Source organism: Bubalus bubalis, chromosome 16 (assembly GCF_019923935.1).
Source record: "Bubalus bubalis isolate 160015118507 breed Murrah chromosome 16, NDDB_SH_1, whole genome shotgun sequence".
In the NCBI taxonomy this organism is placed as follows: Eukaryota; Metazoa; Chordata; class Mammalia; order Artiodactyla; family Bovidae; genus Bubalus; species Bubalus bubalis.
In genome coordinates, this window is record NC_059172.1 from 10,522,875 (window position 1) to 10,536,078 (window position 13,204).

General features: G+C 45.0%; 1 protein-coding gene across 5 annotated transcripts in view; it reads right to left on the reverse strand.

Annotated features, from left to right (window-relative positions):
- Positions 1-13,204, reverse strand: part of EXT2 (exostosin glycosyltransferase 2) — a 143,275-nt gene that overhangs the window by 5,462 nt on the left and 124,609 nt on the right. For all 5 annotated transcript variants that reach the window (XM_045162919.1, XM_045162916.1, XM_045162918.1 and 2 more), the window contains 3 exons: positions 5,852-5,995; positions 3,485-3,613; positions 1,721-1,803 (listed from right to left, as the gene is read on the reverse strand). In XM_045162919.1, coding sequence (XP_045018854.1) covers positions 1,721-1,803; positions 3,485-3,613; positions 5,852-5,995 — 356 coding nt within the window. The remainder of the gene's footprint in view (positions 1-1,720; positions 1,804-3,484; positions 3,614-5,851; positions 5,996-13,204) is intronic.

The following is a 13,204-nucleotide window of genomic DNA, read 5'->3' on the forward strand; positions in this document are numbered from 1 at the left end:
TCTTTCTCATTGCATTTGTTATCATCTCAGTTTTTCAGCTTTAGCATGAACTTTAAGGCCAGTATTGGGTGAAATTTTCTAAATACAATTCTTCTTAGACCATAAAACCCCACCATGTAACTCAGCCCAATCAAACTAATTGCTTAATGCTATGAAATTCTCAACACAGAATGGGGGTAGGTTTAAGTAACAATTTCATGTGCTCTAACATGGCACCCCACTCCAGTACTCTTGCCTGGAAAATCCCATGGACGGAGAAGCCTGGTAGGCTGTAGTCCATGGGGTCGCGAAGAGTCGGACACGACTGAGCGACTTCACTTTCACTTTTCACTTTCATGCATTGGAGGAGGAAATGGCAACCCATTCCAGTGTTCTTGCCTGGAGAATCCCAGGGACGGGGGAGCCTGGTGGGCTGCCGTCTATGGGGTTGCACAGAGTCGGACACGACTGAAGCGACTTAGCAGCAGCAGCCACAGAACTATAATTGGGGTCTCTTCCAAATGAGCTGTGTCAGGAATGTCACTGTCCTTGACTAGGTGATTACTTGATACCAGTGAAAGATATTTCAAAGTCACAATAATATCGATAATTATATCAATATTATTGTGATATATAATATATATATTGTGATAATATATATATAATATATATTGTGATATATAATAGTATTGATAATGTCTATAATTTCATATCGACAGTTGGTAAAAGTGAAGTCATTTGGGTAAGATATTTACATATGAAAGAGATTATTTAGAGAGTAAGAGTAAGAAGAATGAGTAAGAAGGAGTAAAGCATTACAGAAGGGTCCAGGCCAACTGAAACAGCCCCCTGTACAACGTCCTCCAGGCTTGAAGGACCCTGATGCAGCTGATAGGGTTCAGAAATGAGTGCTGCACGCAGACGCATGAGACCCAGGGAGACCCGAACTAAATATCTCACTCTGACAGCTATCACGACATTCTCTGAATGCATTCTGGTCCCTTGACAAAAATGCCATTGGTTGCCAGAGCTCGCTGTCTTATGTAAGAGGCTGCCTTTTGGAAGAATTAGGTTTGATTCAGGAGATTTGAAGCTTGGGGCCTTTGGGACACAAGTGAGACGGTCTTGAGGGCAGACAGACATCTCCCACTTCCTTCATGCTCACCTACAAGGCCCTGTATTACATCCACAGAAACGGGTGCTCAATGGCTAAGTGACCGAATCAATGTAAAGCAGGTATTTCAGAGCGGCCCTGCTTCGCTCTCTGAAATGTAAAGAGCTGTGCTTTCAATTCTGCTCTTGGTAGGTGTTTTAGTGTGTCCACAAAGGTAATCTGGCCTCTGGTGGGTTTGGTTTAATAATTCTCTCTAATCAAACTTTTACTGTAACACGGAGATACTACCCTGAAAAACAACCCAGGATTTCCTTGGAATTAGCTCACTTCCACTTGAGTGACTGTGGATGGTTAACTGCTTAGTCCACACGGAGAATCTGGCTTCTGGAGCTTAAGGCCAGCTATATTTTTAAGACCCTTCCAGCCATTACAAATTGAGTGAGTAGCATTCCAAATTAATTCTTTGGGTGACCTGGGCTTGAACTAACCCAATTCCCACGTGCAAAAGGAGGTGACTATGGCTACCAGCTGCTGTCCTTATATCTGCAACAAAGTCCCATAAACAGGCCCAAAGCAGGAAATGGGGATCAGAGGCCAGGGCAGACTTTTGTCTAGAGGCCCACTCACCTCTCCACCATGTGCGTCTGGTCAAGCGAAAGCCCATCAATGGCTGTGCATTCAGGACACTTGAATTTCTTTCGTGGTGTTACCTGCCAGAGGGGCACAAAAATATACCCAGCTTCAGTGCTAAGGACAATAAAACCATGCTTGTGATGCCACTCTGCATGCTTCTGTTCTGTAAGCTGAGATGCCTGCTCCCTCTCCATGCGCACACACACACACACACCTCACTGCTCCTCCATTCAATTCTGTCTGGCTCGGCCAACGGCAGAACTCACAAGGGCCCAATAAAAGAGGCTTGGAGGGCTTTTGCCTTCTGTAACTGGAAAGAAGTGGTGATGACAAGCTCCTTAATTCCTGTTTAATGACTGTTTTCTCACTGCCAAGGTCCTTGTATAAACACCATTTGTTCTTGCAGCCATAAGGGCGATGAAATACAGCTTCCCATAACTTTCACCGTAACCTTAGTTCCAACAGGCGCTCTTTCTCCTTCCAGCTAATGGCAAAAGCTACGGGCGGCACCATGCTCTTGAAGATGTCAGGTTATTTTGCAACCCCTTTAAGTCAGGAAAAAAATCCAGTGGTCCTTTGCCCTCTGCATCCTTTTCCCTGACTCTCCCCACCACCTTCCCCACACCTCAAACTTTGAATATTTTTCTAGCAAACTCAGGGATGGCTGCTATCGTAACCCAGTGAAGATAAGTAAACAGTAGAGGGTGGGTGGGGAAGAAAGCTAAGACCCGGCTAAGCTGAGACCTGGCTAAGAAGTATACAGACTCGAGGAATTACTGTCCAGAGTAAAGGCACAGCTAAAGAATGTCTTGAAGAATGTCAAAAAATGAATTTGGAGATAAGAGGAGTTCTTTTAAAACTAGTCTTGCAATTTACATTCTTTAATTGTCCCTGCAGTGAGCTGTTCACTGAGCTATTTAGAGAGCCGAGGGATAGTGTAAAGACTGGATCAAGTCTGGACAGTGACTTTTCCTCTGTTCTCAGTCACTGGTTTAATCTGGCTTCTCTCATCAATTAATATTAATAGCATGAGGAATCATTCTGGAATGTCATACCACGTTTCCAATATAAGCTTCCAGTATAGGATTCTGGCCTAGAAGCATTGGCCATTTTTACATGTGGAATCTAATCCAGAAAGAAAAAAAGGTCACGATGACTCCACTGATACAACGAAGTATACTTTTTCTACATTTCTAGGGCCTGGATTTGGGCAAGACCTACATTTCAGGAATAGACATCTATTATAGAAACAAAGATCCCCACACGATCTTTACATACTCGCTGCTTTTAATATGCTATGGGAAAGGTTCTTTTAAAAATTGATAATCACCGTCTTAAAACAGTGGTTAGGACAACTACCAGTATAACTGGACAAAGTATACTATCTTCTCAACATTTATTTTAAAAAAATCAGCTACCTTAAGAAAGACATAATTGCATTCTTTACAAGAACTAGATTCCAAATCAGTGTTGAGAATAAAATTACATTTTCAAAACAAACACAATTTGTAGATTAACCATTATAGACTTACTTTCTGATCCTGGCAGTTAAAAAACTATAACTAAAGAAATTTTATATAACAAAAGAAAAGACGTCGAGCTTCAATTTCACAATGTGAAATATCCATCATAGAATCTTAAAGCTAAAAGGCAGCTGAAAGTTCATCTATTCCAAGTTTCATTTATAGCTATGAACACTTTGGAGACTCAGAAAGGTGCCCAAGATGTGCCCCAGAGCTGGCCATAGATGCCTCCTACCTTGATGACAGCTTTCCCTGTGACGTTAGCCACCAGGAAATTCATGGCAATGTCTTCACAGTTCATATGAGCATCCACCCAGTTCTTGATGTCCCCAGGCATCTTGTAGGTATACAGGTAATTAAAATACTGCCAGGTGAGACAAAAGAGGAGACATATTCAAATAGCAGTTCCCTATGGCTGATATACAAAGAGCAACTGAGCCATGGCAGGGGGGGCAAGCTTTCTCTCATAAGATGACTCACAATGTTGGATCAATACAAAGGCCAAGGGAAGTATTAGAATGCTTTTGGTCGGGTGACCAACTGTCTTTAACACTGTCATTCTTTAAAAAATCACCTATTGTAAGCAGAGGAACGTACGGTACAGTATGAAGTCCCTGTAAGATGCAGGCCCTTTGGACTGATTAATGGATGTGTTTAATAAACATTGTTCAGAGACACACTACATACTGAGCTTTACTGAATCCTTCCCTCTGAGTCACAGTGCTCCGCCGTTTTTTATCTTCTTCCCATGGACTGCAGATAGCAACAGAGATATATTGATGGTGGATGGACATTGCAGACATGTTCTTTGTTAAAGTAAAACAAAAAGGAGGCAATTCCAAAACTACCATAACCTACATGTATGAAATAATACAGAAATTTGTGGTATAATACAGAAATACATCTGCCAAAAAGGCACTTATCAGTCTATCATAGCCCCAAGAATTATAAACCTTATATATTTATTTATGCTTTGCTAAGGAAAAAAAACTCATTTCTGGATCGAGAGCCCTGAAAAATATGAGGGCAGCCGTGCTGAGATCACGACAAGCAGCCGATATAAATACGGTGACGTCAACTTTACTGCACTGGACTGAACTCATCTTTCTCCTGACATGGGCTCCTTACGCCACTGCTGACAACTGACAAGTCATTACTGTTTAATTAAGCCACACATTCCCAGGGAGCACTCCACCACCAAACATAATATTCTAAAGCCCAAGGTATACCCTTCAATCTCTCCCTTTAATAAAAAAAGAGTCAAAAACATAAAGCGACAATTTCAGAAGGAATACAAAAGGCTAAATACACAAAAGGAATTGCAAACCCCACGCGATCAAAGTGAAATCAATAAAATCAATTTTCACTTAGCAAAATAGCTAAGTTTGATTTTTTTTTTAACATGTATTTCATGCAAGAAAGAGTATGATATGACACTTTTATATTTTGCTGGTGAGAATGTAAACTGGCACAAACGATACTGAGAACCTACGAATATATACAACAAAGCCTCCCCAAAATGTTCATAATTCTTCTAGGAATCTATCATAAAGATCATAAGTATAGGCAGTTATGAAAATGGATACTGATCATTATTTAAGGATTTGATACAAAGCATTATCTAGCAAAAAAAATTAGATATAACCTAAATATCTGGGAGTTGGTGATGGACAGGGAGGCCTGGCATGCTGTGATTCATGGAGTCGCAAAGAGTCAGACACGACTGAGCAACTGAACTGAACTGAAATATCCAATAACAGAGAAACAGCTGTATATGATCTATGCAATATTAATATAATGGTATATTAGCAATTATGTTAAGTAGAGGTTGTTTATAAAGAAATGTTCATGACATAAGGAAAAAACTCATAATACATGCAAAAAAGCTAATGAGAATATTTATGACTGTATGTGTGAATCAGTAAATAAAAAAGACAAATTGGAAAAAACACCTAAATAATAATACTGTGTTGGCCAAAAAGTTCATTCATTATTTTCCATAAGATTTACAGAAAAATATGAATGGACTTTTTGGCCAACCCAGTAGTTTCTCTACCATTAGTCCTATGATCAAGAAGGCAATGGCACCCCACTCCAGTACTCTTGCCTGGAAAATCCCATGGATAGAGGAGCCTGGTAGGCTGCAGTCCATGGGGTCGCTAAGAGTCAGACACGACTGAGCGACTTCACTTTCACTTTTCCTTTCATGCATTGGAGAAGGAAATGGCAACCCACTCCGGTGTTCTTGCCTGGAGAATCCCAGGGACGGGGGAGCCTGGTGGGCTGCTGTCTATGGGGTCCCACAGAGTTGGACAGGACTGAAGCGACTTAGCAGCAGTAGCAGCAGCAGTCCTATGATAGAACTTTAAGTGATTTTTCTTATACAATAAATTTGTTCCATATTTGAGCATGTAATACTTTAATAATTAGAAAAATAACTTTTTTTTTTTTTTTTAATCACACAGCATGGCCTTTCTAAGCTCTCTGAACAGAACATTTTCCCTAAACTTGGCGAAATTTAGTTTCGGCGAAACAAAACGAGTATCATGCTCTCATGTTTGTCAGTTCGGCCCCACTTGCTTCAGGCTCGTCCCCACCTTACCTTGTGGTAAAAGGCTGCCCCTGTGAGCACCATGGACACCTCATTGGTCCACTCAGACTCATACTTCCACTTATTCATCTCATGGTCCCAGAGATGCAGACGACCCGGGTAACCCACCAACCGGTCAGGAAATTCTCGCCAGACCTGAGGACAGAAACACATCAGCTATCAATTCCCAGTTCAGACAATAAGCAAGCACAGTGCTCAGCTCTTTAAATGACAGAATCCCTGCATTCAAATCTTCACAAACTAAGAGCAGAATGGGCTTCTGAAGAAATTCGATCCAACAGGTGCTAGTTCTTCTGCCAACATTCAAAGATAAATGCTGATTCTAATTTCCTCTAAAACTTTCGGCTTTGTATTTGGAAATTTCAAGTAATGTAGACTAACAGCTTCTTGAATTGCGCCAAGGTATGTAATCTCTCAACAGGCGATTAGTGAAATAGGTTCCACTCTTAATGAACGCACAAATGAAGTATAAATGAAACCATGATTTATGGTAAATTTTGATGATTGTGGAAACTTACAAAGTCTCTGCTTCTGAAAAAGGAAAAAAACCTATCTGGAGCACAAAGACATTTTTTACGATCTTTTGGAAGCCTTAGGCTTAGAGATGTTGCCTGATTTTATAAACTATAACATACTGAAAACAAAAATTTGATTTCCACATTTGGAAAGGCTCTGAGATATAGTTTTGTTAAACAAAATTGGTATACAAGGGTGGAGTACATCCAGTACTTTCCTCCATGTATTTCCATACAATTTCCTTAGCCTTTAAACTACTAACCATTAGTGAATACTGACAATTTACCAGCTGTCCTGGAGCCTCTGCTCAGCACCACTGAGTCCTCATTCTCGCCCAGACCTCTACACAGTGGAGTTCCTGAGGGCCTAGTCCCAGAGAGCTATACCCTCTTAAACTCTCCCCACAAGCAACATCTAGCTTCAGTCTTTTTAAATACCATCTAGACTCTGAAGACCTCTAAGTGCATGTCTGGCCCTGAATGTTTCTGATATAACCAACTACTTACTTAATACCTTCAGCTGGATTAACACCAGGCACCTCAGACTTAACATGTCTGAAGCATGACTCTTGATTTCACAGCCTGGGAAAAGCCATCCTCTCAGTCTTTCCTGCCTCAGTAAATTATCTGGGCCAGCCTTTCCTCCTTCTTTCCTCTCTCTCCACACCCAGTCCTCTAGCAGCTGCTGCTGACTCTACGTCTGACGCCCTCCTACTGCTTCTGCTACACTGTCCCCAGCTCAAACCACCGTCATTACCAGGTTACTGTGGATTCCCGGGTTACTGCAGCAGGCTTCCAATCTGTGTGCTTCCACCCCTGCCCTTCCAAACCGTCATTTACAGAGCATCCCTAAAAGGACCATTTCTAAAAGAAGAGTAGGGTATGCTTTACAGGGTAATTCAACCAGTGGGTGCCATCCTATTAATTTATATATATATATATATATATATTCATTATATATCTACCCACATGTATCTAAGTCATATGGTCATATATGCTACAGCACCCAGAGGCTTGCCCCACCAGGGAGGATGCGTCACTGCTTTCCCAAAGTCAGCATGCTAGGACTCCCCACCTTCCCACACCTTTCAGCGGGTTCAGTGGTAAAGAATCCACCTGCCAATGCAGAAGACGCAAGAGATGCAGGTTTGATTCCTGAGTCAGGAAGATCCCCTGAAGTAGGAAATGGCAACCCACTCCAGTATTCTTGCCTGGAAAAATCCATGAACAGAGGAGCCTGGTAGGCTACAGTCCTTGGGGTCGCAAAGAGTCAGACATGACTGAGCAACCGAGCACAGGGCTGCTTTAAAACATAAAGTGGGTGGCTTAAAACAACAGAAATCTAGAAATCAGAAGTCAAAGTGCTGGTGGGGCCATCTCACCCGGGGAAAGGATCCTGCCTGCCTCCCCCCAGCTCCTGGTGGGTGGCTGTCAATCTCCTGCATTCCTTGGCTTGTAGACGCACCACTCCAAACCTCTGTCTTCACAGGGACTTCTCTGAGTGTGTGCCTCTGTGTCCGAATTTCTCCTTTTTATAAGGATTCCAGATAAACTGGATTAGGGCCCACCCTAACAATCTCACTTTAACTTGATTACCTCTGAAAAGACCCTATTTCCAGTAAGGTTACTAAGGATTAGGATTTCAGTTTTTTGAAGTGAAGAAGTGAAGTCGCTCAGTCATGTCCAACTCTTTGCGACCCCATGGACTGTAGCCTACCAGGCTCCTCCGTCCATGGGGTTTTCCAGGCAAGAGTACTGGAGTGGGGTGCCACTGTCTTCTCCAGAGGATCTTCCTCACCCAGGGATCAAACCCAGGTCTCCCGCAGTGTAGGCAGATGCTTTACTGTCTGAGCCACCAGGGAAGACTTTTGGTGAAAGGTAAAAAAGGGAATACGTTTTTTAGGCATGTTCAATCCATAACATCCCCTCCGACAAGAGCGTTAAAAAATGCTCCACCCATAAAACAAAACAAAAGATGGCTTCCTCCTAAGAATAATATGCTAACTCCTCTGCATGTTCTAAATGGCCTTCCTCCCTCCAGCCTCTCTCTTACCACATTCTTGACAAGTCAGGGGCTTCCCTGTCCTTCAACCGTGACTAGACCTTAAGGCCTCTGCACCTGCTATTTCTCAGATGGGCTGTTCCCCCAGCTCTTCAAAAGGCTGGTTCCTGCTCATCCGTCAGGTCTCTAGTTAACTATCACCTACTCTAAGAGGCCTTTCCAGACCCTCCCATCCAAGGTAAACGCCATCCCCGACCAGCCATTCTTCATTACATGCTCCATGCTTTTCTTCATCAAACTTCCATTTCACAAAACTGCACTGATTATTTATCATCTATTTTTTTTTTTAATCTCTCTTCCTCCTGCAGAGTTTAAACTCCATGAGGGCAGAGGTTCACGGTGGCATTCCAAGTACAGAGCGCATGACAGCCTTCCACGCACACCTGCTGAAGGCATGGACGGACAGGCAGAACCTCGGCAGGAAAAAGCTGAGCAGGAAAGAAGGGGACCAAAGCCCCTTCCTGCTTTCTTCACAGCCGGCACTAGCGCACTTCATTCAGAAGGAGGCCTGCGGCAGCACGGACCACCAGTCATCGTGTAATAGCGCGATGGCCTTTGTGCGAGAAGACCAGACCACCAGTCATCGTGTAAGAGCGCGATGGCCTTTGTGCGAGAAGACCAGACCACCAGTCATCGTGTAATAGCGCGATGGCCTTTGTGCGAGAAGACCACAGTAACAACTCGGCATCGCTAAACGCATGTTTTACAGCACTTTTCTAGGAGCGGGTAAGGGACATTTGCTGAGTCATTACACTCTCTTGCCCAGTCTTTGTGATCGTCTATCTGCTTTTATGGGATGTCTGAATGGGGTCTTGAATGTGGTCTGGAATGGCGGCAAGAGGTTTCCTTTGTGTGGAACCAGCTCACCTAACAGGCCTCTCCAACCCACAGCCTTGGCCTCATGAACACCATATTGTAATCAACTGAGCTAATCGGCCACAGGCGTCATCATAATAGCTGCAGACAAATGAATTCGTGTCAAACATTTCCTCGGATGTATAATGCTGCAGCTGTGTTCTCTCTACTCTGGGGTTTGTATTTCAGCAGATTAAAATAATATAATACTATTTCAGAGCCACAACACAGGCTGTGGGTCCTAACTTCTATCTGGCCTGCAGGCCGGGGTAGACCCCACCAAAGTGCACAGGCAGGTTTCTCTGCTTTGCACCAAGCACCTGCCTGTTCAAGCCACATCACAACCACCATCATCAATTCATCTCAATGGGATGAAAGAGATTTCTGGAGGGCTATGAGCACAAGCAACTGCACTCAGCACCAGTGACGGGCAAGGTAGAGGAGAAGGGGCAGGGCGGGCGGCATCCATTCAGTTGGCACCTCTGCTGGATAGAAGCTGAATCCCATCTCCCCCCCACCCACGTGTATTTGAGTCAACTCTCTAATCTGGGGCTTTCTGGTAGCTCAGTTGGTAAAGAATCAACTGCAGTGCAGGAGACCCCAGTTCAATTCCTGGGTTGGGAAGATCTCCTGGGGAAGGGACAGGCTACCCACTCTGGTATTCCTGGGCTTCCCTGGTGGCTTGGATGGTAAAGAATCAGCCTGCAATGCAGGAGACCTGGGTTTGATCCCTGGGTTGGGAAGATCCCCTGGAGAAGGGAAAGGCTACCCACTCCAGCATTCTTGCCTGGAGAATCCCCATTGAGAGAGGAGGCTGGCGGGCTATAGTCCATGGGGTCGCAAGAGTTGGACATGACTGAGTGACTAAGCACAGCACAGCACAGCTCTCTAATCCATGTGAAGGAAGGTGAAATCACCTTCCCAAGGGGTTCTTCTTTTCAAGCCCCCAGTTGACAGCAATGATAACAACATAGGCTCAGTGTTAGGGTCGAAGGCTGTTTTGATTTCAGTCCTCTTCCTGTGAGCTCAAGCCACTTACCAGGCTTCTCTCTGGGGACACTTAATTTGGTGACACTGGGTCACAGAACGCTGAGCGCCGCCGCTCTGAAAGCACCACGGTGTCCTGGGTCTCAGACGCCTTTGGAGGCTTCGGCGAGCACGGCTCCTCAGGCGGGGCCTCCCTGCCCTTGACTTACTCCAGGCAGCTGGATGCAATCAAGATACCATCCTTGTCACTTCATCTATAACTCTGCAGCTGACTGCAGGATCAAAACGGAGCGGAACGGAAGGGGACGGGCCCTCTCTCGCAGAGCCCGGGTGTAGTACGAAGCCCGATTAGGTATACAGTAAAGCATTTTCCCAGCCAGAAGAGTGGGAACCCGACTTCGACCCCCTTTCCCTCATCGCTCCCCACCTCCCGCCCTAATTCCATTTTTTTTCTTTTTACTTCAGGGAAATGCTCTGGGGTCAGCCTTTTGTCATTACTAACAGATGCCTTTATATATTGTAGTGCAGGCATTTGAAACTTCACATTACATCCCGATAGTTGGAGTAATGGTGCTCCCAGAGCTACTAATATGTTCAAGTCACAAAGCCATCATTCAATTGCCTGCCTGTACTATCAACATCTTTTGTATATAGTGTCATCTATTTTAAATTGCACACATCTTTGAAGACAGAGGCCCATGTCTGTTAAAACAAACCCCACGCCTCGATCAGGGGCTTGGCAGTAATCTGAAGAGTCCTTGTGTGTGTGTGCGTGTGTATGTGTGTTGCTCAGTTGTGTCCTACTCTTTGCGACTCACAGACTGCAGTCTTCCAGGCTCCTCTGTCCATGGGATTCCGCAGGCAAGAATACTGGAGTGGGTTGCCATTTCCTTCTCCAGGGGATCTTTCTGACCTAGGGATTGAACCCGGGTCTTGTGCACTGCAGACAGATTCTTTACCATCTGAGCCACCAGGGAAATCCAAACAGTCCTTACATTTGAGGCCTATTCTATATCACTATTCCAACAAAGATGGCTTCCCTGGTGGCTCAGACGGTAAAGCGTCTGCCTACAATGCGGGAGACCCGGGTTCAATCCCTGGGTTGGGGAGATCTCCTGGAGAAGGAAATGGCAACCCACTCCAGTATCCTTGCCTGGAAAATCCCATGGACCGAGGAGCCTGGTAGGCTACAGTCCATGGGGTCGCAAAGAGTCAGACACGACTGAGCGACTTCACTTTCACTTTTTACTTTCTATATCACTATTCCAACAAAGATGGTAACAACAGAATACCATCCTATTTCCTTCCATTCTAATTTTTATAATCTTGGTCCCAACCACTTCTTACCTGGATTATGGAAATCTCCTCCTCTCTGGACTGCCAGCTGTGCTCATGTGTCTATTTTCAGAGTTACCTACTTATATATATTTTTTCTTTTGTAAGCTTCCTGAGGTCTTTTGTGGCTTCCCACTCCTAGAGGATAAAACTAAGATCTTCTACCTTTGTTGAAAAGGCAAAGGAGGCAGCCCTGACTACCGCCTATAGAAAATGCACTGCGGGGCATGGTTAGTGTATACCTAGGAACAGTTCTGCCACGGATGAGTTGTGCCCCAGACCTATTCAAGTTGCCCTGATTCCTTTCTGCCCTCTGCAAAATGAGGGGTTGGATTAAACAACCTCTAATGCACTTTCAGGCCTAAATTCTTATATCTTCTTCCCCACTAACCTATTTCCAAGGAAACTAATTCAGCAACTGTGATCAGTTGCCGGTCTGCATTATTTAACTTTGTTTTTAAAATGCCATACACATACAGGTACCCAATAAATGTTCCTGAAAAGAGGATAATGCACTATATTCTAAGCCAGCTAAGCGAGTGCATTTTAAACTCAGGGTGTGTGCTAACCACAGTCAGATTCAGGAAACAGACCAGGGTCGGGGGGTGGGGGGGTGGGGAAGGTATAACAACAGGTGGCGCCCATCTGGGATGTCTGACGAGGAGCTCACGGGTTAGCTCCAGGGGGAAAGGGGCTCTCTGAAGTGGCCGCTGCAGTCATCACACTTTCAAAGGCAGAGCTCCACAGGGATACTGCCACTGCGTGAGAAGAACGCCACATGTACTGGGACTTGTGAACCAAGAGACTGACTAAGAAGTGGTGAGGGAAACGGGGGACGGTGGGCCCAAGGTACCCCAAGCGGGGCTAGGATTCATTCCTCTCCTTGCATACACCCCCTTGATTGTGTCAGGCCCTGACCATTAAAGCGGAACAGAACGCTATGACCCAGCCCACGCCCTGCAGCCACGTGTGCAGGTGAGTCAGGGCAGCGCTGCAAGGAACCCGACGTGCGAACACCTCGGAATTGGTGGCCATCCTTCCCATAGGGCTTGTCTTGCGTGCTCCCCAGATGGGAGATGGGGAGGCTGCGGGGGGTTCCAATTTCTAGCTGGTTTCCACAGAGGAGCCGGTTATTGGACCCACTCTCAGCCCTCTGGGAACAAAGCTCACCTTTTATATTTGGAATTTCCTGAGATGAAGTGGGATGGAGGGATTGACTGGCTTTGTTTTTCAGCTCATGCTTTTAATTACAATGGTGGATGGTACTTTTCGTCAAGGGTGGTTGTTCAGTTCAGTCGCTCAGTCGTGTCCGACTCTTTGCGACCCCATGAATCACAGCACGCCAGGCCTCCCTGTCCATCACAACACCATTAAATGTTCATGCTGGGCACTAGAGCCGGTGAGCCCCGAAGCTGTCATCTGGAGTGCCCTAATGCTGATGGGTTTTGACAAACTCGTGTACATGCTGCGTTGTGTATTAAGCTTTACCTGTTATTAGACAGATCACTTCAGTCTGCCCCAGAGACCTTTCCAACCCAAGGTGGGGTTCTGCTTAAAATAAGCCAACGGCAAGAGCAGCACCATGAGAAG